The sequence below is a fragment of the Lacerta agilis genome, chromosome 11, assembly GCF_009819535.1.
Source record: "Lacerta agilis isolate rLacAgi1 chromosome 11, rLacAgi1.pri, whole genome shotgun sequence".
NCBI classification, from domain to species: Eukaryota; Metazoa; Chordata; class Lepidosauria; order Squamata; family Lacertidae; genus Lacerta; species Lacerta agilis.
The window spans coordinates 36,077,823-36,105,208 of NC_046322.1; the positions used below are offsets into that span (position 1 = coordinate 36,077,823).

At 40.8% G+C, this 27,386-nt stretch overlaps 1 protein-coding gene across 1 annotated transcript in view; it reads right to left on the minus strand.

Moving 5' to 3' along the window:
- The window catches only part of ELL2 (elongation factor for RNA polymerase II 2), a 39,928-nt gene extending 20,583 nt beyond the window's left edge, over positions 1 to 19,345 (minus strand). The window contains 5 exon segments of the mRNA XM_033163605.1: positions 3,345 to 3,431; positions 3,434 to 3,507; positions 4,872 to 4,993; positions 11,096 to 11,143; positions 19,019 to 19,345. Of these exon segments, the coding sequence (XP_033019496.1) occupies positions 3,345 to 3,431; positions 3,434 to 3,507; positions 4,872 to 4,993; positions 11,096 to 11,143; positions 19,019 to 19,150 (463 nt within the window). The 5' untranslated portion in view covers positions 19,151 to 19,345.
- Between the last annotated feature and the right edge of the window lie 8,041 nt (positions 19,346 to 27,386).

The following is a 27,386-nucleotide window of genomic DNA, read 5'->3' on the forward strand; positions in this document are numbered from 1 at the left end:
TAATAGTGCAAAATGGGTTCAAAATTTAGTAGAAGAGACAATCTAATTTTACTAGCAGTTCTTGGCAGCTATAATAAAATAATTGATCCTTTGATAGCTGATAGATCCTACTTAAAGACTTCTACTGCTTCATTTAACTAGGAGATGCTAATAAGCTATTTCTAGGAAATAAGAGTTTTCCAAGTCAGTGAAACACCCAAATTCAAAGCTATGCATGGCTGAACTCACCAGGTGCTTTGAACAAGTTTATTGTGGGATATGGTTTATTATATACTGTTTTCGTCCAAAGGTCCCAAAGTGGTGAACTATATTTATATTACTACAAAGATGCTATGATATTGCTCATTCTAACCTATGCCACACAGAGTTACGACAGAGCACTAAAGATAAGCAAATATGTTTCTCGTTAATATTGCAGATTCCAATATGCCTAGTGATTTCCACAGCCAGTCAAAAGAGTTGCTATGAAGTTTCTCTGAAGAACCCACAACTAGCATGTTTTGGTTCTGGAGCTTTGCTGTATCTTTCCAGGAAAAGAGCTTTGCATCACCACAAGCATTCAAATTATTGGCAAGAGCTCTGTCTTTTTTAAAAAAAGTTCTGCAGTGCTTCATCCTTGTGTAAATCTTGGTAACTGTGTGGAAGGAGGAGTTCTAATGAAAACCACCCGAACTCCTTCCACATGCACACAGACCCAGATTTGAACAAGGATGATGTGGGTTTCAGCAACAGCTACTAATGCTTGGGAACATGGCTATTTAAGATTTCTTTGGTGTTGTGAGTTAGGAGATGACTGGCTGAGAAAGTGGATGACAATGTTTTGTAGAGCGGATTATACAGTGGTACCTCTGGTTACGTACTTAATTCGTTCCAGAGGTCCGTTCTTAACCTGAAACTGTTCTTAATCTGAAGCACCGCTTTAGCTAATGGAGCCTCCAGCTGCTGCTGTGCCGCCAGAGCATGATTTCTGTTCTTATCCTGAAGCAAAGTTCTTAACCTGAAGCGTATGTTACCCAAGGTACCACTGTACTAGGAAACTCACTGCTTTGGAGGCCAACTAAGGTAAAAGACAGAAAACTAGATGGTTTTATTACTGCTATACATAAAACCTTTGTTAGTTTTATTTAAAAAATCTAACACACTTTAACCAAACACAGATAAAACCTATGGTATTTAAAGAAAACTATTATCTTTTTTCAGCCATCCTGTGATAACACTTCAGTAAGTGTTCTCTCATAAATCAGGTTGTTATTTTTGTTTTAGGAATAGCTTCCTCCCAGTTAACATAATAGCTTCCTATTTATTATGAAATATATTGGCAACTTGACTAGCATTTTACTATTGCAAAAAAGACCCAATGCTTTTCTAATTCTAATCTACTGCAAACAACAATTCACCAGAACCAAAGCATTCTTTGGAAGTTAAATGTTTACTGCTAATAGTGAATACAGATTAAATGATCTGTTTACATCATGACACAGCTTGCTTGAGAACTGTTAGAAAACTACTATTCCTCTAGGTTTCACTTGGCAAAAATTAGTTTGCATGAACACGTCTGGAGTTTTGGCATCCTTTGCTCATCTGTGAAGTGTGAATCATAGCCGTCTACTTTACAGATTGCCAAAGAGAAAAATAACAGAAGACTAATGTGAATAGAAATTAAAGAGAGTTACCAAAAAATTATTTGGCTAATTTTATAAAATTTAGCTTTTCTTCCAAAAGACGTTTAATGATTTGCCAAGTAGACAGTGCATTACAAAGAATGCCATTCCGAACATTTACAACCCAAGTTTCTAAAGTCAATAAAGTAAAAGATAACTTGAAACTCATATACAACATGCAGCAACTTGAATTGCTGCTACAGAGCATTAAAATAGCCATATAAATGGGGGGAAATTAAAGTACTAATCCAATTAATTAACTGCAGTTGATTCCTATTATCCTACGCAACACAAAAATCCTCACCACTGTGTTTCTTCAACTCCTGAAGAGCCATAGAGATAAGGTAGGATAGAGAAGGACTCTTCCTTCTCTATCCTACCTTATCTTTATGGCTCTTCAGGAAGTTGAGCCTTCCTTGGCACATTACCCAACAGCCAAAGAATATCAAATAGTATAGATTACATATGGAGTCCTCTCCATTTTCCTTCACTCAAATCCTATACTCCTTGCTTGAGAACAAGCCCCACTGAATTCAATAAGTCTTACTCCTGACATATATAGGATTGTGAAGGAAGCCATACCACAACAACTGAATGCTACCTATTATTACAATACTGTCATTAGCAATCCTGTAGAAGAAGAGTTTGGATTTGATATCCCGCTTTTCACTACCCGAAGGAGTCTCAAAGCGGCTAACATTCTCCTTTCCCTTCCTCCCCCACAACAAACACTCTGTGAGGTGAGTGGGGCTGAGAGACTTCAGAGAAGTATGACTAGCCCAAGGTCACCCAGCAGCTGCATGTGGAGGAGTGGAGACGCGAACCCGGTTCCCCAGATAACGAGTCTACTGCTCTTAACCACTACACCACACTGGCTCTCCTATAGCTCCTGTAGCTACCACTGGTATAAGAACTAGCAGACAGCAGCATAAATATTCTAGCTTTAATACCTACACACTTGGTATGTCAGCTGCAGCTGTCAAAAACTTCAGCTGGCACAACTTCTACAGACACTAGAGATACTTTTTTGTTTTTAAATGCACACAAAAATGTCTAGATCAAAGTATCGCTGCATATTATGGTTTAACTTATTTAACATATCTGACAGAATATAAATTGGAAAAACTGGTGACTCAATTAATCTCTCTTCTTCATATCTCTCTTCCATCACTGTACACTGTATCTGCTATTGCCATCTAAAATCCTGTTAAAATACTGTCTCCAACATAAATTTGGACACTGAACTAAATAACCTCTGAGATCCCTTCTAACTCCAGTTTTATGATTTTAAGATACTAATGTTCTACTCCTTAAAATCAGAAAGATATTAAAACAGCAACTTATATCTACTGCAGATTCCCAAAATGCATTAAAAATATTTTCAAATGGTAACTATGGTATTCAGCAGCAGAATCCAGATGAACCTGACATGATGCCATCAGGATCAAGAGATACATCACTAACAGTCATTCCCATAGCACAAATGTCAGCCATCGTTTCCTCTCAAACAATGTACTCTGGTGCCATATGGATGCTTTCAAAAAAAGGCAACGTATGAACGTTGCAGTCCTATATATGTTTACATAGCAGTAAGGTTCACTGAAACCAACAGGTTATCTTCAACCGTTACAACAGTTAGCATCAGGCTGTTACAGAGGGAGAGAAAAAAGAAGACAGTCATACCTACATATGGTCCACCAGGTTTTATGACCTTTGTACTTCGATTGCGAGACTCCTCTTCCGCTTGGGTCATACGTTCTCTAGTCATTGGTAAGAATCATTTGTTGCACATACTGTAATTTTGTCCTGTATAAACCCCAAGCAACTGAGCTGGGAAGATCCGGTACTAAGCAATAATGAGGGGAAAAAATCCTTATTAAAACATTTGATGTAGATGCAAAGATATAGCAAAACTAAGTATGAAAAGATACTATTTTATTTCCTTCTGGTCATCTAAAGTCAAGTTATGTACTGTAACATATTCCTGTTTGCCAGTTTTGTATATAAATCTGTAATAGATGTTTTTGTAACAGAGAACTCAGGCAACAACATAAAACAGCATAGTGGTTTATACACATACGGTATACTGCAGCAGGGAAGCAAATTGAATTGATTTCTTAAAGCAAAAGCAATGAATGTGGTGAAAAAATTAAGAGCAGCCTTGATGGATCAGATCAAAAATTGAATCAGGGCTAGAAAACAAAACTGCTCTCCTGTTGTTGATCCTAGACAATTCTTAGTGGTCTAGTTTGTACATAATGCTAAACCATGCTTAAGTGCTCCGGGTATAAAGAGGATAGATTCACCATGAGTCTTGGTCTCACACGATGCTCATTCCCCCCCTGGTGACTGAAAGTCAGGGTTGAGGAACTTTTCTTCCTCTTGGCTTTGTAGAATGAAGAGAGAAGAGTGGGAGACAGAGCCCAAGACTCATAGCAGCTCCTCCCTGATTCTGCACATAGCTAACCTATGGTTTAGCAGGACTGGGCCAATGTTTTTTAGTTAGCTGGCCATTATGAAGAAGCATTTGAGCCAGTCTTAAGAACTAGATTTGACCCTTAAAATTTACAAAAATGATCCTAAACATTTTTACTCAGAAATCAGTATACATAGAAGTGCACACTTCTCCATATCCCACCAACTCACAGTAATATTTACAGGTGCTTCAAGATCAAGAATTTACAAAAAGGCAAAATTTGCGTAAATAGACACTTATATGCTCAACCCCCTCTGATCATTAGATTAAATATTCTGGTTCCTACAGAAGAAGCCACAATAAGTAGTTTATAAGAGGCTGCAGCCTTAAAGAAATTTGTACAGAATTTCTATAATACACACAAAGCATTTGTGCCAAGAAAACATATTAACATTCCTTTCATTCCATTCTATAGCAAAGACATGATTCATCGGTAGTATCCTGGGTGCATCTGTCATATTTAGCAGGCTGAGTAACAAAAGTACACAGCTCTTCCTGTCTGCTCTTTATTAAATGTGTGAGCACTGTGGATCATCTCTAAGCATCACACGTGTATGCCTGGTAGAAACTCTACCTGTATAATGTAAATTGGACAGGATACTTTGGCACATTTATAGGATAAAGAGTGGAAGGCCCTTCATATCAAATAGCAGAAGGGGAAGAAGTGGCATTTTTTGTCAAACACTAAGTCTCAAGATTATTTCCCAATTTAATTTCCCTTTCATAAACATTACCTTGAAACAGTTTGCTGGACGCAGTCAAAGCTTCCCTGAGGATTATCTTTGCCAACATTTGACAAATAGAAATTAAAGGTATGCACTTCATTTGGGAGATCAGTTTTGGGAATCTTGACAAGCTGAAAAAGCAATAAAAAAGACTCAGACATGCTTACTTCATGGAAAAGTACCATATTTGATCATTAATCATTAATAATACAGCAAACCTTCAATGTCAGCCATTTATTATCATGTAACAGATGCAACTGAAAGATGACAACTTGCCAAAGGGACACCCACTGGGTGATATCCAACCAAGTCACAGAGTACTTCTTCCGAAATCAATGGACTGAGTATGAATAACACTATATCCCACACATTGAGTCTAAGAAAGAACCACAATCTAATCACAAAAGCACAAGTAAAAATATTTCTGCACATAGAAATATTCTAGAGTTCACAATTTATTTTCCTTTCACTGGTTTATTAATCCATAATAAGGCATACAACAAACCAGACATTTCTTGCAAGGTATAGTAGCCCTAAATACATATTTACATAATTCATTTATGTTTAAAGTCCAAAATAATTCCATGTGGGCACACAAGGGTGTGTGTGTAATTGTTTTGTTCCTGTTTTTATTATGTATTTTGATCGTGTAGGTTTATGCTGTGAACTGCCTGAGCTCTTCAGATGAAGGGTGGTATAGAAATTTAATAAATATAAATAAATGAATAAATGCAGGCACAACAGACTTCTTCCAAATATATTGGCTATAGGACACAGCAGTAGGGATGCCACGCAGCTTGGCCACTCAGCATTGTCTACAAACCCAGAGTATTTCATTTGGGTCCAGAGGGCCATTTTGGACTTGACATATTATATGTCCACTCAGGTGCCAAGCTAAAGTTGCTAGGATTTTCTTCTTTATAAAAACTGAAGATATAGTTAAGGTAAAATAGGGATAATGATGGTCCAACTCTTGACTAGCATAAATGTCAACAGTGTTACTTCATTTTTAAAATATTTTTCATAAATGCAGTACATTTCATAGAATAATAGGCCAGTATTTCATTGAATTATAAGCCTAATTAGATAGGTATTTCCAACAGAAGTTCAATGGGGTGAGGAATTTAATTGCATCTTTTTTCTTGCTCTGTAGCTGTTGCTATTGTCAAAAGGTAAATGGCAAGAGATCCAAGAAATGAAAATGAGGCAGATACAAATATTGATACCTGCCCACTACAGCAAACATTCCAGTGGGTTCACAAGTAACCCTGCTACTAAAGTTGGCTTCAAAATCACTCTGAGGACCCAGCAACTTCTATCAACAGCTTTTGTACAAAAGCATAATGGGGCCAGCATAATGCAGCTATGCTGTTCCACTGACTGCAACTGATACTGTATTCTAGTAGAGATTATAAAGTACTGCACTGTGCAAGCACAGATAATGTATACAAAAAAAGGGGGGGAGGGAGACACTCTGTCATGTGGTCCACTATACAAAGGCATATCTTATGGAGCAAGTATTTTTGAATAGGTAAGCAAAACTAGAAAGTATCTAAATAAATTAAGCAAAGGGGATCTATTTCAAAGATGATGTCTATGTCCAACCAGAGTGATCCATCTAGGGTTTCTTCCATACCTGGGGTATCACACCCAACAGTTTTCTTGTATACTTAAGCAAAGCTTAGCAAGAAGAGTGTGCACAACCATGTGCCCTAAAACAGAAGCAGGCGAAGGGAGACACATAGTAGGTTCACCCTGGCTGCTCCTCTTCTTTAGGGAAACAGAAATTGGGTGTGGAATAAAAATCCTTCTTTGGGATGTCAGGCAAAAGACTTCACTCAGCTGGAGCATTTATTGGAGGAGAAAGCAGGGTTTGGGAGCCTTCTGAATGTCAGCTTCAATCTACTCTATGAGAATATAACTACAACAGTGGTTGCATAGTTCTCTGTGCTTGTGGCTCCTCGTTTTGGAACCTTTATACAGTATTCCCAACTGAAAGATATTTCTTGTATGTGTGTTCTCTTTCCAAAAAGTCTATGTGTGTTTTAGATTTAATTCCATTCAATATTACTATTGTAGACTGCTCTTTCTAAGATAATAGCTTGCTGATCAGAAGGTCAGCAGTTCGAATCCCTGGGATGGGTTGAGCTCCCGTTGCTCAGTCCCAGCTCCTGCCCACCTAGCAGTTTGAAAGCACGCCAAAATGCAAGTAGATAAATAGGTACTGCTCCGGTGGGAAGGTAAACGGCATTTCCGTGCGCTGCTCTGGTTCGCCAGAAGCGGCTTTGTCATGCTGGCCACATGACCTGGAAGCTGTACGCCGGCTCCCTCGGCCAATAAAGTGAAATGAGCGCCGCAACCCAAGAGTCGGACATGACTGGATCTAATGGTCAGGGGTCCCTTTACCTTTTAATGGGACCAAAAGGTGGTATAAAAATGTATTTATAAGCAGATTTATAAATAAATAGTTGCACCTACTGGTTTACATTCAAACAGGTTCTTCAATACATTGATCTTTGGGGTTAAATCTGATTTTGCTCCTGTAATATTTATAATTATAAAGTATCATGGATGATAGCCAATGTAGTGCACTGCTTAGAGTGTTGGCTGCAACCCAGTCATGATGCTCACTGGGTGACCTTGCGCCAGTCACTGTCACAGGGTTCTTTGGAGGATAACATTGTGAGATGAGAGAAACCATGTATGCCACCTTGACCTCGTTTTTCCTCCAAGGAAAATGGGGTGTAAATGTAATAATTAAGGTGGGGAGGGCACAACAGTCCATGAGTACATGAAGGCATTTCAGCCCCCTTTCCCAATTAAGCTCCTTCTGCCTCCCCAAAAGGTGTTTCTGGATATCAGAGATGCCATAAAGTGGCATTTGATATGACTACAACCAAATGGGAAAATTGTGTGTGTAAAATAACACATTGTAAGTGATATAATTTAGCATTAAGGTAATTTAAATGATTGTGTAGAATTTGCATATTTGGAAAATTCTTTCCAAGGACATCTTTTCTTTTTGCTTCCTAAGGTATTTTCCTAAAGGTTCAAGTTCTCTGCATATTCAGTGAAGCCTTCCAGAAACAAGGAAGAATAAGCAGCAACTAAATGTGCTTGCTTACAAACTCCCATACAATTTGGGCATAACATATACAGTATAAGGAAATGTTTCTAGTTCCTGTAATTCTCTGCACTCCAAGGCATTACCATCCATGCAAACAAGGACAACTCTATGTGCCTGTCTGTCCCAGTCCTCTAGGCAACTTGCTAAAGACCAGACCTAGACACCACCTGGAAGCATTTTTTATTTGGAACTAGCAGTTTCGTACCCAGTGTTGAACTGGAATTCTACACTCCTACTAACAGTGCAGTGCAGTTTAATCAATGGGAGGCAGTAGACTTTTCAAATGTGCAGTCCATCATTTTGATTCAAAATGGCACCCAACTGTATCCAAGCAGAGACAAAAACCTGCTCCTTGATCTTGGGAATCATCATGCACAATTTGGTTATGACACCTTAAGGGGTGTTCAAATGCACAGTAAAAGAACAACTTTGCAAAATATGGTAGATATTAATGGACTTAGATGATTGAATTGATCTATTGCCCCTTTTAATATCAATGGCTTGGATCCAAAAGGGAGGAAAGCTTCCATTCCTTCAGCCCCACTACATCCCTCTGAATAACATCTACATAGGGATATGTGTTTCAGTATGTTCTCTTGAAAAATGCAAAATGGCATAGGAGGAAGAGAGTATGGGAACATTCCATGTATAACTGTAATCCTATATACATTTATTGGAGTAAGACCCTCTGTACTCAAGGAAACTTACTTCTAAGTAGATAAATATAGGGCTGGATCCAGGCTTGTGTTGAGATGGGGAGAGGCCACAGTTTAGTGGCAGAGTGTGTTATGTTCAATCTCCATTTCCAGGGAGAACTGTAAGAAGATCCCACCTTGTTGGAGACCCTGGAAAGTCATTGCTTGTCAATGAAGACAATGCTGCACTAGACAGACTGACATTCATTTAAAAAAGGAGGGGTAGCAACATGCCGTGAATATGCTACTGACTGTTTAAGGTCAGTAAAGAAATTTTCAGAAGTATATCCTTCGGCAAAAGAAAGGCAACATTCCTTATATTTCTGCCAGGCACAATAAACTGGATGGCTAGGGGCTTACATACCAGCAAAAATGAAGTAGTTTATTAGTCACCACATTACAGGGAGATTCACACATCACTTCTTTAATTACAACAGAAGGTGTAATTTTCAAAAAGTTTTAAATTTGGGGAGTTTATTTATTTATACATTACCAACAATTTTAGAAGTGGCATTGCCAAAGGTAATATTTGGTATGACTCACAAATAGTAAGTGAAATTCTACAGATGTATCTTATCTACCACTGAGAGGAATCCATGCCAGTCGAAACAGAAACAACATTGGAACTGTATCTAGTTACTATTCTTACATGCTTAACTTCTTCAGTTGTTCTTAGACTTGCAATATTTGGGTATATACAGGGCAATCCAGTCCTCAAAATCTGGCTTCAAACCTAATGAAACTCTGAAGGCTGTAAAATAGCAGATGGCATCATCTTTGTAAATAGATCATCAGTAAGTCTGTCGATTCTGAGGAAGGCATTTAGGTACTGTAGCCTGCTTAGTTCAGCTAACCAACCAATGTGGTTAAACAGTAACTATGATGTGCAAGCAGAGAGACGGACAGAAAAGTACATGCCTTCAACTTCAGACGCAATCCAAAATTTAAGATAAGACAAACCAAAGAAAGAAAATACTTGCCAACAATCTAGTGGCTTATGGAGAAGCAGAGCAGTGGTGACTCTGCACGCTAAAATTTAAGATGCACATTGACAAAATATACAGAGTTTCATACAGAGTTTCTAGCTATTGCCAGCAAAGAATTCAATTTTGCACTGCCTTATTTTTCCAAGTGTTCATACCTATTATAAGAGATAATCACATGAAGCAGCCACAGTGGTACCTCGGGTCACAAACACCTCGGGTTACAGACACTTCAGGTTACAAACTCCTCTAACCCGGAAGTAGTACCTCGGGTTACAAACTTTGCCCCAGGATGAGAACAGAATTTGTGTGGCAGCAGTGTGAGGCTCCATTAGCGAAAGCGCGCCTCAGGTTAAGAACGGTTTCGGGTTAAGAACGGACCTCCGGAACAAATTAAGTTTGTAACCCGAGGTACCACTATATAAAAATGCCCTCTAGTCTGTTTAAAATTATGGCCTGTATTGTTGTAGTAGTTGTTAACAACCAGTCCCAGAGATCAGAGAAAGCCACCTAACTTATCCATGGGTAGCCATCATAGTGCCCTCCAGATGTTGTTAGACTAAAACTCCCATCATTCCTTACCGCTGGCAGTGTTGATGGGAGCTACTGTCCAACAATGTCTGAAGGGCCCCATGCTCCCTACCCTGGAGCACTGAATAACCAACAACTGAGCTGTTACTTCTCAGCCTAGGATTTATATTGAAACCGGAGTGTCATGAATTCTAGCATACACACCTATTAAATCTTCCCCATGTCTTGTCTTCATATTTAATTTAGTTTCCCCCCTTCCATCACTTGACTAGGAGAGTCCAAAGCACACTGGCATTTAGAGCAATGTTGGTGGTTTGGAATAGTAAGTACACTGAACATAAGACCAGTGTAATTCAGGAAACATCTTTATTCATTGCATGTATATGTACCCCACCTTTCATCCAGAAAGACCAAGCAGACATACTTAAGGTTCCCAAGTTCCAATCCAGGCACTGACCTGACCCAGATTTGCCTTTAGTAATGTATACTAAATATGCATTTTTAGAAGTCTAACGCTCAATATCATTAAGAGCAAGATCACTTATAAAAGCTTTCCTCCCTGCCCCATTTGTTTGCCTTAGACTTCAAAACTTTTCTGTCATACTAAGGAAAAGCCTCTATACATCTTCTCTCCCAAGTCTATCCTTCCACATTTCCAAAAAAGTTGAATGAAAACCATTATAGCAAAAATATTAGGTAACTATGAAAAATGCACTTTCACATATTTCAGTTTTCCATATATTAATGTCTCCCCCTCCCTGTTGCTTCCAAACACTCTGTTCTGAGAGTGCTAGTCTCATATATCCCGGAAAGTCATTTTATGGAGGCACTACAAGCCAGAAGAGAGAAGCTTTTGTTAACATGATAATACTTTTTTTTAAAAAAGTAAATACTCACCCCTTGGAGTCCTTGAAATTGGATGGAAGGTCGAGAAGGAACCAGATTCTAAAGAAGAACAAGGAACAATGAGCTCTCTCAAAAAAAATCAAAGCTACTTCAACAATCATCTGAAGTATTTTTTCATGCTTGTAATTATCATACAAAGAATCAATGGTTAATACACATTAAGTCTGATCTTTGAAATGGCATTGGCTAGGGTCAGATGCAATGTCAAACATGGCTTAGTGTTACAGGAATGAGTTGCAGCAAGGCTTGGGTTTCTGCATTCTGCCCATCCCTGCCTCTCATGCTGTCAAGAGGACTTTTGCAGTATTGACTTTTCGTTTTCTTGAACCCTGACTTCCACTAAAACCCAAGATTATGGTTTATCCCCACCTATGGTCAGTTTGAAATAAAGGCAACTTCAAAACATGGGTCCGCCTTCTAGCTTCATGGAAAGAAGAAGAGGGAGCAAGCCTGGCTCATTCATGTAGTACTAAACCATGGCTTAGCATTGCATCCATAGTATGCCTGCTGAAACATAATGTTGCTGTTCCACTTGCAGTAACAAGTGGAATTAATGTAAGTGAAGGGAAAACAGTTCTCAATCATTCCTTTTGGCCTCTGAAGGCCCCTGCATGACCATCTCCACTGCTCTGAATAGGCTTTCAGGGGTCTGCAGCAGAAAGAAGAAGTGAAAAGCATTATCTTTATCTCAGCTGGTCTAACACAAATGTAATTTGATTCAGCTAACTAAGCTGGGAAAGCATTAGATCCCACAAAAATGTAAACAGAATGAATCAGGTAAAGTTCTTCACAAAAAACTAAAACAAGACACAACTGTGGGACACATATCCATTTCCACTAATTCAGAAAAAAACAGACTATGAATAGCATGTAATAGTGAATGGTTTGTTACCTTTCAGCAGGCTTATTTAATATATACAAACAAAAAGCCGTCTGCTATTCCCAATTTGTTTTGGTACAAGAAAAACCTACGACTGCGAATGGAACCTTTGGAAATAATCCAAATACAATAAAATTGCATGAATGGCTTTATTGTAAGGATACTGAACATGCTTTGCAGAAAGCGACAAAAACAGTGATACTTTACTAATTGTTAAAGATCTAATTTGATGGTGCCTCACATAAGATGAATTACAGTTTTACTGTTGCAATACTCAGCTTTAGGCCATAAAAAGGCAGACAAACTGAAGAAAAGACTTTCTACAGGCCAATCCCAAGTTGCTCAAAATGGTTCATTTTGATGTTTTGAAACAACAACCAAAACCTAACTAGAGTTGGTTTTGACAATGTTGCAACAAATTAATTTAGCAGCTTAGGCTATTGTTTTTGCAACACCAGCGGGGAAGCTCAGGCTCAGGATTGAATGTGGCCCTCTAGACCTTTTTATCTGGTCTTTGCAACTCTCTCCAAGCTACACCCTCTTTTCCTGGGCCACACCCTTTGCCAGCTCTGCCTCAAGCCCTGCCTCACTTCAGCCCTTTTGTCTGGTTGGTGATAATACCTCCTGGTTGCATGGATGGAGGGATGTGCCTGAGGGGTTTGTGTAGAAATATTTGAGGTTGACTACGAGGAAGTGTCTTAGTCATGCTGGCGACATGACAAACGCTGGCTCCCTCGGCCTATAGAGCAAGATGAGTGCCGCAACCCGAGTCGTCCGTGACTGGACCTAATGGTCAAGGGTACCTTTACCTTTACCTATAGGAGGAAATGTGGCCTTCAAACTTAAAAGAGCTCCTCAGCTTTAATCTAAAAGCACCTCAGTGGACAAGTTCAGGACACCTCAACAAACACTGCCAACAACTGAAATTAGGTTATATTTGACAAAACAATTTAGGTTCTAGTGCTGCAATTCTGTTAGTTATGCCATGGAATAGTCATTTTAAAAAGGGCAACTCTTCTGTACATATTTGCATTCCTCAACAAGCACCTCACTATTCATTGCTCTAGTGTGGATGCATAAACTATGGTTTATGTGAGACTCAAAATCCTCAGGCGTTTGCACTGCCCTATTATATGCTGTGGCCATAAGGAGACTGGAAGCTTTCAGGGAAGTTTTCAATTAACTGCATTTTATAATTATGTTTGAGCCTTAAGCTGTGGTTCATCTTTTAACTATATTTTATTGAAACAAGTCAACTTAATAAACCATGGCTTGAAGTTGGCATATTTCCATAAACCATAGCTTGGCTAACCAGAGTTTGTCCAGATTCAACCAAACACTAAAATGTATTTATCTAAAAATCAAGATGAAAACTTTGGCTCCCCTCTCCCTGCTATACAAGAGACTTGATGAAAGAAGATTCTTTTGCATAACACTAATGTGGAGTTTAATGTTACAGTCAAATGAGACCAATATCTGCATCAGTTTCATAGTGACTTGAAGCATTGCAGATTTGTTTCTAGAAATGTATGTGCTTGCTAAGACAGCTGATGCTAAATGCCTTGTGTGTCAAGCAGGTACCTGCTTCCACCTTCATTTTCTTAATCATCTTCTACGCATGTTTAATTTCAACACAAGCAATACTATAGCTTACTCAGAAATAAAGCTCACTGTGTTCAGTGGAGCATGTTTTGAGGAAAGCACAACAGTACAAAATATACTTTTGTTATAATTCTTAAATTCATGAAGGATATTCAAATATTTGTTAAATTTGAAATGACAACTCAAATATGCTTGTTTAGAGATTTCAGACTCTATTCCATTCAGATTCACAATATAAACTGTAATTATATTTGATGCTTCAAGGGGTGTGTTACATCACTTGAGTTGATTAGGAACTCAAATAACTTTTTGATTAAGAAAAATGAAGACATCAGCCTAGGAGTTGAAAAGGGAAAACATTTTGCAAACCTTGAACTGTGTGAAGTGTCAAACTACCTACATATTAGCAACATATTAAATATTGAAAAACTATACAATAAGAATCAGCCACAGATTGATTGCTTAATTCTGTTGCCTTTAAACTACTATATTCTTACTGTGTTACATACTGGTAGATAGGCATTAAATGAAATACAGCTCTTCATAGTAAAGAGATAGTAAAACCAAGCACCTTTTAAACCAAGTGTTCCCTTAATCTCCATACTATTGTTCTCAATTCCCTCCATTTTCCTGTACTCTGTTGCCTATTTATTTTTAGATTGTAAGCTGCTTTGGGCAGAGGTCTGTCTGTATTACCTTTTGTAAAGCTCTCAGTGTATTTTTAGGCGCTCCATAATCAACCTAGAAGAACGATATACTGGTATATTACAAAGTGCAACACCACCTCCAAACTTGTATTAAAAGGGTCACCTTAAGACTTTTGCATGTAGAGTTTATATACTAATAAGCCAGTTGCCTGAACCCAAAGGATCTACATGACACAATGGTACAATCATTTTGGCGCCAGGTTAAAACTCATTTATTTGCCTGAGCAATTTAAAGTCCAAAGTTTTAAAGTTGATCAGCATCCAGCCTGTCTCCATTGTTTTTATGCTGTTGTTTTATCTTTCATAGTATTATATTATTTTTTTAATTAACCTTTGTATGCCATCCAGGTATCTCTGTAGATGAATGGCACCCTAGGAGCATTCATAATAAATAAATAATCAGCAACAAGCACAAAAGTCTTGACACCAACATTATTAAAGTATTACAATTCTAAAAATGTTGTGTGAAGAGAAAAAGGGACTAGCACAGTGATCAGACTTTTAGTAGATTAGAAGAACTATTAACACCTGCCCTGACCCCAAAGTTCCTACTGGTTATTTATGGGCACATAAAAAGCTGGCCTTGACACAAATCAGATTCCTGCAGTATTAGTTGTGAGGCCATCCTTCAAGAGAGTGATCACATTTAGAATAGTGCCAGTGCCAGCTTGTAAGCAGTTATACAAAGTCTGATCACCGATCAGCAGCAGGAGCCAATCTGGTCCTCTGAAGAACTCGCTTCATGAACTATTCTGAATTTCCTAATCAGACTAAAGAAATAAAATAAAATAAAAGACAGGCTGCTGGAATGATCTGATTAAAAAGGTACAAGATGTGTTTGTACCATAACGAGATTTTATTGCATATATGACCTTTCAGCTTAGCTAAACGTTTTGACAGTACCTATAAATGATACATACATTACACAGCAAATGCTTTGCACCCACATCAAGTTTATGATTATAAGCATTTGAAGATAATATTTCTTAAATACCTTACACAGTGCCTATGGCTTCTTGCAATATTTCTTGCAATATTTTAATTAATTTATTTTTCAGGAGGCTATTCATGCATGTTACATATTTTTAGGTGCCAGGCAAAAATATTCCTCTTCTCCCAGGCCTTTAGCTAATTAAACAACCTATGGCCTTTTAAACTGTATGTGTGCGCTTGTTATTGTTTTTGTTATTATGGCAAGTATTGTTTTGTTTTCATATTGTAAAACTGCCCTGTGCTTTTTGGATGAATTTAATGACAACAATATCTAACTACTGTGATAGCAAGAATAAAAAGAAACTAACTACAAATCTCCCTGTGTTTTGGACGGCTGGAAGAACTGTTCAAGTTAGAGATGTTTTGCTTTTTAATTAATTAGGAAAATGGGCATAGGGAAAGCTGGTGAAGATTACCAATGCAGGCAGCTAAAAGCCAAAACTGACTTTTGTTCATCAAACTGTCACTTTAATAGCTACTTTATGACTCTGCAGGCAGCTGATCAAATGCTGGGCAAGTTCTGTTCCCTTCTGTTACAAATTCCCAGTATGTTGCATATTGCAGAACTCACTTTGAACATATTTGCACAGTAATACTTTACCAGACAAGGAAACAGCAACTAGCTTTGTTACTTCAAATTTTATTTATCTCAATTATAGGTAAATAACGTCTGTATACACACAATAATTCTGTACGTAAACTCCATGAAATTAAATGATATTTATTCTCATGTGACTGAAAGCAGGATTGCAGCTGCTTTCTCTGTGACATTTCACATTCTAAATCACTAAAAAAAAGTTGCAGCTAAGCTCCTGTTTTTAAGTTAATCACATTTGATTTTACAACGCTAGGGCAATTATCTTTCTCGATGATGCATTTACCTACAAAATGCAGACTAGCTGAACTCAGCACAAATTTTAAATAGTCATGTGTTGTAACATGCAAGAGTGTCACTATGTTCCGGTTAAATTAGGTATTATGTACATGAGACCCTATTCATAAGAGACTCCAAAAGAATGCTTAAAATTAAACTCAAATCTACAATTTTACAGTATATATATTTTAGATTTTATAGGAAAATAAGTTGATTTGAAAATTATGTATTTTACAATTACAACTTCAGAAACAGTTTATTCTGTGCCACAAAGTAATATGTCTTACATTATGGAAGCTTAAAGCATTATGAATTTTTAAAAGCTTGCAGTTTCAGCCTCAACAAAGCCTTTGGTTTCTTTAAACTCTACAAAATAGGCAAAATTATTCAATATGACTACTTTTGATGTTCTAAATATTGACCGAAGTTAGTTTCAAGACAGGAGAAGAATGTTATTTAAAAGTGAACATAAAACTGGTATACTATGCAACTCAATTTTTTATATGAAAGAACTGCTATAAGTCAATCTCACTTTAACTAGGTAAAGTCTGAACAACAAAAATATCCTCTTAAGATATTTACTCTAAAACTTCCTTTATAAGCAGTTTGGTTCAAAAGTTAATGAGTTTATTTATTTTTTTAAAAAACACAGGGTATGAAAAATAATTATACCTCCAACCACACGCTGCTTACTCCAAAGTTCTAACTTTTCTTAATTATTAAAAGATGGGGGAGGGGAACACAATCAACTCTCTACATTTAAAGCAGAAATCAATGGTGTTTAAAACTATCCCATTCCAGAATACGAGCTTTAGAGCAGGCTTGACATAGCAATAACAGTTTGCAGTTCCTTAAGAAACATATGCAGTGGAAAGCTGCAATTTGAAGTTGAGTTCGAAGGATCATTTGGCAGAAGTAATGATTTCCACTCAGGTTTAACAAGGGGAACAGCTGATGTACTGCATAATTATGCAGTACAAAACCCAGAGTGGCTATAATACTCTGTTCAATGGCTATGGGGCAGAGAGAATGATGGCCCAGACACGCTAGAATAGAAGGGGCAAACTCGGTGAAGGAAGCTTACTTGCTTACTCTATTTTAGATTCACCTACTTATTATGAAAAACAACCATTAGTCATAAGAAAAGGCACAATTTGGAGGTCAGTTCTGGGAAAACCATGTCTGAGTCATCTTTTTACATGAAGAACTACACAAGGAAAGCAGCAGTGAGACTCTGAGAAGAGAGACTCTTGTCTGTCAAGAACCTGTTATTTAAATTCTGTCTGGTTTTGGTATGTTCCTCGCTTATCTTTTAAGAATTGCTCCTAGAACTGTTTCAAAGGAAATCTTTTGGAAGAAAGCCTGCTGGCACTACAAAAGACAGAGGTTGTTTTTTTTTTAAAAAAAAAAGAAAAACGACGACTCGATCAGCACCTTTTCTTGGGATTCATTGTACGTACTCAAAGTAACAATCTTCCAAGATTTCTCAGAACAGTAAGGGATAGGGGAGAGAGTAACAAATGGGCCTTAGGGGAAAAAAATGAGACAAGCAACATTTAATTTGAAATTCCATGTTAAAACACCAGATAATTAGAGCTTAATCCTCCTTGCTGGGACATATAGCCACTTTTAATGTGCCCTGAACAAACAAAAGCGGAGGCTCAAGTTTCCAATGGAAAACTACAGTAAGGAAAAACTAAAGAAGACTATCAATTCTCTTGTCCCCTACTTTTGCAAGAGAAGCCTGACAGAGAGAGATCTAAAATGCCCTCCCCCTATGCTGCTTTTGGGGAGGGGATAGTAGGGTGTTAATCCCCCAAACAAAGACAACCTTGCATGAATCCAACATATCTCCAGAATATAAATGAAAAGGGGAATACAATCCAGATATAAACCTATTTAAAATATTTCCACATTATCTCCGATGTGCTGAACAATTTATACAGCTGCTGTTACCGCTGGAATGTGCTGTGGAACTTGTCCCCATCAGGATTTCTCACAAGGCAGCTGTTACGGATGGGGGTGGGAGAGGGACAAGGTATTGGTGGTGGGGGACACAGGAAGACAGTGAAAAACAGTTTTCCTGACAGCATGATAAAGATGTACAATAAATCTGTCATAGTTGCCATTGTCACTTAAAAAAAACAACCAGGGCCACTTCACATTTTCGGGGTAGGCAGGCTGAGAAGCTGGGCCTAGGGAAAAGCTCAGCCCATCCCTCTCTCCCTGCCCCGGGGAGGGCGAGCGAGGGAGCGAGCGAGCCAGATCAGCAGGCAGAAGAACTAAGCCCATAAATAAATGACAGCTCAGCAGAATCGGCCTCATCTGGGAACGGCTGGCTCCGGTCACGGCCAGCTCCAGAGGCACTAGCTGGCACCGACACCGAGAAAAATGACTTTCTTGTGTAAATGCCTATTTCAAAGGATCGCCCTCTGCCACGGCCAACCTCCTCCTCCTCCTCCCTTCTGCGTGAGGTACATACAGGGCAGCTGGGGGCATTTGTTGCCCCGCAAAACTTTTACCCCCCCCCCTTTATGCGAAAGGAAAAGAAAAGAGAGAGGGGGATCATAAGTTGGTGGGAAGGAAGAATGTGGAATTAGTATTCTTATTCCACCCCCCCCCCCACATGCCTATAAATAGGCACGAACCATATAGAGAGACGGCCCCATGGAAAGGGGGGGGGGGGAGAGAACAGAACAGACTTCTCTAAGGGATCCTCAGCCGGACCCAGAGCACAGTGTGGGGCGAGATTTCACGCCCTGGGATGAGTGAGGTGCGTGGAATTCCTCGATGAAGCAGCCCCTCCACGCCCCTTCTGCCGGGTGTGTGTCCCTCTTTCCTTCCCGGGCGCCCCTCACCTTGCTCCCCTGGTAGCTCTCCAGCGCTCGGAAGGCGGTCTCGGTCAGCTTGACATGTAGCACCGTGATGTTGTCCTGGGTGACTCTGCCGCAGGACACGCCATACCTGCCCCCTTCCTGCAGCGCCGCCATCTTACCAAGCCTCCGCCAACGCCGCCGCCGCCACCTCCCGCCCCACAGCCACCACTGCCACCGCTGGGGCCGCCAAGCCGCCACCGGAGCCTGCTACTGTTGCTGCTGCTGGGTCAACAGCTACAGCCATCCTGCCGCTGACGTACCAGCCAAGCCCGCCAGCGCGCAGACGCCGCCGCCGTGCCGCCGCCGCCGCCGCGGCACCCGCCCACTCAGCGCAACGGCCGCCCTTCCCTCTCCTCCTCCTCCTCCTCCCTCTACGCACACCTTAGCCACGCCCCCTTTCTTCCCCCCACGCGACAGGCCCGCTGCCAGGCCGCGACACGCACGCCACGCCCCCCCTCCCCACGCGAAGACGCCTCGCGCCGCCGGCTTCGCTGATTGGCCGAAGCTTCCCCAGCCGGGATCCGCGCGAAAGAGGCTTACCCGAGGTCAGCCGGAGAGGAGGGGGGCGGGGCTGCACGCTGACGTCAGCGCAGGCGGCGTTCAAGCGCGTTTATATCATTATTGACGCTTAGGGTTGAGTCACCTGTAGGACCATTATGTACCCTGGGCTGTCAGCGGCCGTGCTCTGTGCCGCCTCTGCCGCCTGTTTACACACATCAGTGTTTGCTCTCCTCCAGGATGCTATTTCTCACCACAGCTGGATCCACGAGGCTGCATATGTGTGTGTGTGGCTTGTGCTCTTATATTGCAGGGTTAGGGAGCCTGGGGTTCCCCAGATGTTGAGGCTTTCAACCTCCATGTCCCAGACCATTGGCCATGCGTGCTGGCTGGGGCTGATGGGAATTGGAGTCCAACGACCTGCCTCACGGGGGGGGGGGGTTGTGAGGATAAAATGGGGACTGGGGGGGGGAATACCACCTGTTCGCCACATTGAACTCCTTTCAGGAAAGATGGGATAAAAATCAAATAAATAAGCCTCTGGAGGTGAAGCCTTCTCCAAGCTGGTGACCTCCAGCTGTTTTCTTTTCTTTTCTTTTTTTTTTATAAGATTTTATTATTTTCTATTCAGACAAAAGAAAAACATAGCATAAACAATAACAATACAAAAATGCAATACATAAACACAACACAAAAACACAATCAAACAATTACAATAAAAAGAAACATATACAAACCTTTAAACTAACACTTATCCTCTTACTTTTCTTATTACTATCTTCTCTGTTTTGGGGGACTTCCCCCATTCCCTCCACTGTCTTCAAAATCATATATATCTTCTGGGTAGCTTTTATGCCTTATTCTATTCACATTTGCTCAGTTTTTAATGCGCTTTACTTTACTTAACCATATCTTAACTTAAACACCAAATCTTAACACATTTTCTAACAATTAAATCTTTCACACAAAAATATCTTACTAACACTTTTATCTAGCGTATACCTGCTAAAGCCGCTATTCTATTTAATTCTGCTCAAATATTCAATTTTACTGATTTAACTAGATAATCTTTGAATTTCTTCCAATCCCGTGACACCTTCTCCTCCCTCTGGTCCCGGATTCTGGCGGTCAGTTCTGCGAGTTCCATGTATTCCATCATCTTCATCTGCCATTCTTCCACCGTTGGTATCTCTTCGCCTTTCCATGTTCTTGCCAATAAGATTCTAGCTGCTGTTGTGGCATACATAAAAAACACTCTATCCTGACTGGGAATCTCTTCATTAGTTATGCTCAGAAGGAATGCCTCTGGTTTCTTACAAAAGGTAACTTTCATTACCTTCTTGAGTTCATTATAAATCTTATCCCAGAAAGCATTTACCGCTGGGCACAACCACCACATATGAAAAAAGGTACCTTTCGCATGTTTACATTTCCAACATACATCTGACATTTTGGTATTCATCCTGGCCATCTTAACTGGTGTCAAATACCATCTGTAAACCATTTTCATTATATTTTCTCTTAAACTATGACAAGCAGTGAATTTAATACCTTTTTGCCACAATCCCTCCCAGTCATCCATCATAATATTATGTCCTATATCTTTCGCCCAATTTATCATTGACGATTTAACCAGTTCATCTTTCGTATGCCACTCTAGCAAAAGATTATACATTTTGGAAAGGTTCTTAAAGTTCGATTCTATCAGTTCTGTTTCCAGTTTTGATTTTTCTACTTGAAAACCAACTTTTTTGTCCATTTTAAATGTTTCATATACCTGATGATAGTGCAGCCAGTCGGGGACCTGGCTTTTCACTTGATCGTAACTTTTAAGTTTAAAAGAGTCCCCTTCCTGCTGCAATATGTCCATATATCTTAACCAGTTTGCAGACATGTTCGGTCTCTTATAGGCTTTGGCCTCCACTGGAGAGATCCATCTAGGGGTCTTTCTCTCTAACAAGTCTTTATATCTAGTCCAGACCTGGTACAGGGATTTTCTAACTATATGAGACTTAAAAGTTCTGTGGATCTTAACCTTGTCGTACCAAAGGTATGCATGCCAACCGAACATGTTATCATATCCTTCCAAGTCCAATACATCCACATTCTCTAGTTTAAACCAATCCTTTAGCCAGCAAAAGGCCGCTGCTTCAAAATAAAGTCTTAAGTCCGGCAGGGCAAAGCCTCCTCTCTCTTTAGAGTCTGTTAGAATCTTAAACTTAATTCTTGGCTTTTTGCCCTGCCATATAAACCTTGATAAGTCCTTTTGCCATTTCTTAAAACAGTCCAGTTTGTCCAAAATTGGTATGGCTTGGAATAAAAACAGCATCCTTGGTAGGACATTCATTTTTATCACGGCAATTCTTCCCATTAACGACAGTTTCAATCTTGTCCATATCTCCATGTCTTTCTTTATTTCCGTCCACAGTTTTTCGTAATTGTCCTTGTACAGGTTCAGATTCTTGGTTGTGAGATTGATACCTAGATATTTTACTGTTTTAACAAAATTGAGGCCCGTGCCTTCCTGTATTCTTTGAATTTGTTCTGCACTCAAATTTTTTCCTAAAACTTTGGTTTTCTGCTTATTTAATTTGAAACCAGCTACAAGTCCAAATTGTTCAATTAATTCCAAGGCTCTGGGGACACTGCTTTCCGGTTCCTGCAGGGATAACATCAGATCGTCTGCAAAGGCGCGTAGTTTGTATTCCTTCTCTCCCACACGAATTCCTTTTATCTGTTTGACCTCCAGCTGTTTTCAACTACTAAATCTAAGCTATGCTGGTTGGGAATGATGGGCGCTGGAGTTTAAAACAACTGGAGAGCACTGGGTGAGGGGAGGCTGGTTTGGAGGATCACAGGATTCCCATCCTCACTGCTTAGCCAAGTGACTCGCTAGGTGGCACAGAATTTAGTTATAGGTGGGTGAAATCAGGAGTTTCCTGTGCCTGATTTGTTCTTTGTTGAAAGTGTAAATATCAGTTAAGTACTGGTAGATGTGTGGTGGATGAATGAATGTACTACCTTTGCCCCATTACCAGTCAGTCTCGACAAGATGCTGGGCAAATGTCTGAAGCAAAGAGTCTCTTATACTTGGTTGTATATATTTAAAGTACATTTAAAGACTTCATGGCCTTCATGACAACCATGGGGCTATCTCAGATGGTCATTGGTCCAACACATCGGGTAGGGCATACCCTTGATGCTTGATGCCATCCCTCCAAATGTAGCTCTCAAAGTAATCTGGAATAATAAATATATTATTGAGTGATTTATATAGTTAATTTTTTAATTGTACAAAACACTTCATAATTCTTATTTTACGTATCATTTACTGTTTCCATACTGTTCCATATACAGTACAGATAAAAATATCCACTGTATCCGTAAGCAGGTATTGAAAGAGGATTAGAGTTACAGCCATACCTCATGTTGTGTACGCTCCGTGTTGTGTACGTTCGGGATGCGCACTCCCACACCCCGGAAATGTTTTCGGGAGCGCGTACGACTGCCGGATGTGCAGAATGCTTCTGCGCACTTTGTGCGACTTCCAGTTTTTGGTTTTTTTACGTGCATTCGAGTTACGCACGCCTGCGTTACGCACGGCGACCCGGAACGGATCGCATGCGTAACCCAGGGTTCCACTGTAATCATTTACCTAGTGACATTTTAACTACTCAGTTTAGCTCCCTTCATGCGCTCATCTCAGGGAGTTTGGAAGACATCCCTCCCTTCCATGAGTTCAAGGGATATGTGAGAGGTGCCCATGCTTGGCTAGCTCCTTGCTTTCCTAGCATTGCACTTGGTGCATTGGGGAAGTGGCAATCACACCTAAAGCCCTTTCTCGTGTATCAAATGTGTGACTGAGGGCTTAATCCCCCTTGTGTGAAAGGGGCAGTGTGTCTAGCTGTGAAAGTGTGCAGTTCCCTGGCTGTCCTCCTTGACATCCATGCATTGAGTGCAAACCTCTATAAGTCCGGGAGCAGAGTTTCACCATTCATGGTGTATGCATGTAGCTCATGGTTCTCCCCTCCCTATTTTTTTATCCTCTCAGCAATTCTGTGAGGTAGGTTATAGACTGAGAGATGATTGGCCCAAGGTCACCCAGCAAACTTTATGGCTGAGTAGGGACATCTACATCTGCTTCATTGACTATGCAAAAGCATTTGATTGTGTCGACCACAGCAAACTATGGCAAGTTCTTAAAGAAATGGGAGTGCCGGATCATCTCATTTGTCTCCTGAGAAATTTCTATGTAGGACAAAAAGCTGCAGTTAGAACTGGATATGGAACAACTGATTGGTTCAAAATTGGGAAAGGAGTACGACAAGGTTGTATATTGTCTCCCTGCTTATTTAACTTATATGCAGAATTCATCATGTGAAAGGCTGGACTGGATGAATCCCAAGCCGGAATTAAGATTGCCGGAAGAAATATCAACAACCTCAGATATGCTGATGACACAACCTTGATGGCAGAAAATGAGGAGGAATTAAAGAACCTTTTAATGAGGGTGAAAGAGGAGAGCGCAAAATATGGTCTGAAGCTCAACATCAAAAAAATCTAAGATCATGGCCACTGGTCCCATCACCTCCTGAAAAACAGAAGGGGAAGAAATGGAGGCAGTGAGAGATTTTACTTTCTTGGGCTCCATGATCACTGCAGATGGTAACAGCAGTCACAAAATTAAAAGACGCCTGCTTCTTGGGAGGAAAGCAATGACAAACCTAGACAGCATCTTAAAAAGCTGACAAAGGTACGTATAGTTAAAGCCAGTGGCGGAGGAAGGCTCCACGCTACCCGGGGCGGCAAAAGGAAACGCCCCGGGGGCGGGACGTCGTGATGGCACATTGTGACGTCACGACGGAGTGCTGCCGCTGCTTCCGCAGCCCCCTTTAAAGCCGCAGAACGAAAAGGCGGTTTGTGGGGCTGCTGAGCGCAATCGGCGGCTCCCCGCCGATTGCGCACGGCAGCCCCACGAGCCGCCTTTTCACTCTGCGGCTCAAAAGGAGGCCGTGGAAGCGGCAGTCCAACGACAGAGTGCGCCTGCACGAAATGTCGCGCAGGCGCACTCCGTCATCAGACTGTGCGCTGCCGCTCCCAGGGTGACGGAGGAAGCGGCAGCGCATGGGAATGGTGGGAGGGGCTGCCGCTTGTCACCCCCACACACCGCCATTCGCTCTGTTGCTCCCGCCACTCCCCACGCACTGCCGGTCACCCCGGGAGCAGCAGCAGTGCATGGACGGGGTGCTCCCTCGGCTGTGCGCTGTTGCTCCTGGGGTGACGGAGGGAGCGGCGGCACGTGGGAGTGGCGGGAGGGGCCGCTGCTTGTCACCCCACCCTCCCCTGTCACCCGGGGCGTACCGCCCCCACCGCCCCCCCCCCCAGCGATGTCCCTGGTTAAAGCTATGGTTTTCCCAGTAGTAATGTATGGAAGTGAGAGCTGGACCATAAAGAGGACTGATCGCTGAAGAATTGATGCTTTTGAATTATGGTGCTGGAGGAGGCTCTTGAGAGTCCCATGGACTGCAAAAAGATCAAACTTATCCATCCTTAAAGAAATCAGCTCTGAGTGCTCACTGGAAGGACAGATCCTGAAGTTGAGGCTCTAGTACTTTGGCCACCTCATGAGAAGAGAAGACTCCCTAGAAAAGACCCTGATGTTGGGAAAGATGGATGGAGGGCACAAGGAGAAGGGGACGACAGAGGATGAGATGGTTGGACAGTGTTCTCGAAGCAACTAGCATGAGTTTGGCCAAACTGTGGGAGGCAGTGAAAGATAGGCGTGCCTGGCGTGCTCTGGTCCATGAGGTCACGAAGAGTTGGACACGACTGATAGACTGAACAACAACAAGGGATTTAAACCCTGGTCTCTCAGGTCCTCCTCTGAAGCTGAAGCCATACACTACTGTGACTCTATTCAGAGCCAGGATAAAGGCAGAAAGGGTGTTATGAATGTAATCCCAATGGGGGTTACAAATTTAATCCTAAATGTTTATTATGTTATGTAATCTTATATTTGCTATATAAGGGCATAGATGATAGCTAAGGAAAAACGAACAAACGGGTGCAACGTATTTTTGGAGACATCAGTGTGCTTATCCCAAAACTGGAAATATCTCGAGAAATCAGGACTGTGTGTAATGTTAGAATCCTAGAATTGTAGAATTGGAAGGGACTCTGAGAATCATTTAGTCCAACACTCTGCAATGCAGGAATATGCAGCTGTCCCATGTGGGTTGGCATTATCAGCACCATGTTTTGTTGTTTTGAAATACTGCACGTTTTTGTTTGTTTGTTTTAAGTTTGACGTGCTAGCTAATATGTACCGTACGTTCTGGTGTTAAAGGAAGACGGCAGATTACTACTAGCAATAGTTGGGCTTGGGGAATCAGCTACTGTCTTAATACAAATTCAGTACATTCCAGCATTTGATACACATACTGAGAAAGGGAGGATGTGTGATTAGGTGGGGGGGTTGCAACAGATGGTTGCATAATCCTGTTTGTCTCCATTCTTCCAGGGTCAGGTACTATTTCTCCTTGCCAGGGTTTTTGTTTTCTTTTTAATGTGAAGTCTTAAACAGTTGGATGAACTATTTTGCACTAATTTCTGACCAGGATAAAAGGCTGGCACTCTCTCTGTGACGATAATGGCATATGGCACAGACAATGATTAAAACAAAGGAAGAATCACAGAGAATTGTTCATGCTGAACTTGGTAGCCTTCAGAGCTGCATGTACTCAGTTTCCAAAAGCCTGCGCCAGGTTATTCACATTCCACTACAGGAAAAATAAACACATTTGAATGGTTTCTGTGAAGCTAGTGTTTTAACGTAAGACTATTCTGCTTGTGAGGGAATAGTCCAGGAGTACTGTAGGACACTGGAGCCTTGTCCTCTGGCTTCCAAAGGCTTCCACATTGCTGTTTGCTATTAGCATCCAATCAGGATTGGGGCATCTGTGAAACACAGGGAAGGCTGCTGCTGCTGCTGTTTTTAAACCCTCTCCTTCTGTCTGAGGCACCTCTGAAACGGCTATTTAACAAAGAATGCTGCAACGCGATTGCTGACAGGAGTGAGGTCTTGTCACCATATAACACCTGTGCTCAGAGATCAAGAAGAATCCTGAAAACTAATTTGTTAAGGGCAGTGCTTTTTTCTGGGGGTACGCAGGGGTACACATACCCCTAAACATTTTGTGAATCTAACAGGAGAAGAAACTTTTTTTAAAATAGTTTCTTCTCTACCACAGTGAATTGTCAGGTCTGTTGCCACCCCCAATGGCTGCCTCTTTTCCTGTCACGGTGTTTCCTGAGTTTTGGACAGAAGTGAGCGTTTAATGTGTGAAGTAGGAGTTGGAATGTAGCACGGTGATTGGTCAGTTTCATTGTTACCGCCTCTGATGGTGGCTTCCTTTCCTTTCCCGGTGTAATGCATGTTCTTTGTACTTTTGTCCATTTACTGTATTTATTTCCCCCGATTTGACCTATAAAATGGTGATTTTCTTGAGTCAAAATGAGAGAATTTAAAAATAAATAAATAGAAAAAAGGCACTGGTTAAGGGTGCTTGGAATGGTGACTCTGTGAGGGCTAAACTACAGTTCTTTGAGCGGTGCTGGGAATGTGTTTTAAATGTATGGTCTCTGTCCGAAGCCTCTGAGATAACTGAAAGAAAAATGGATCCAGTTTACAGCCTGACCAGCATGCCAATTTTCCAGGAAGGAAGTTCCGCTGTGTTCAAGTAAATGTGCATAGGGCTGTACACAGTGATACTAGCACAACAACAAACACAACCACACTTCCTAGAATTGAAATAGGATGAAAGCAGCCTTGCACCCAATTATGTATACTTAA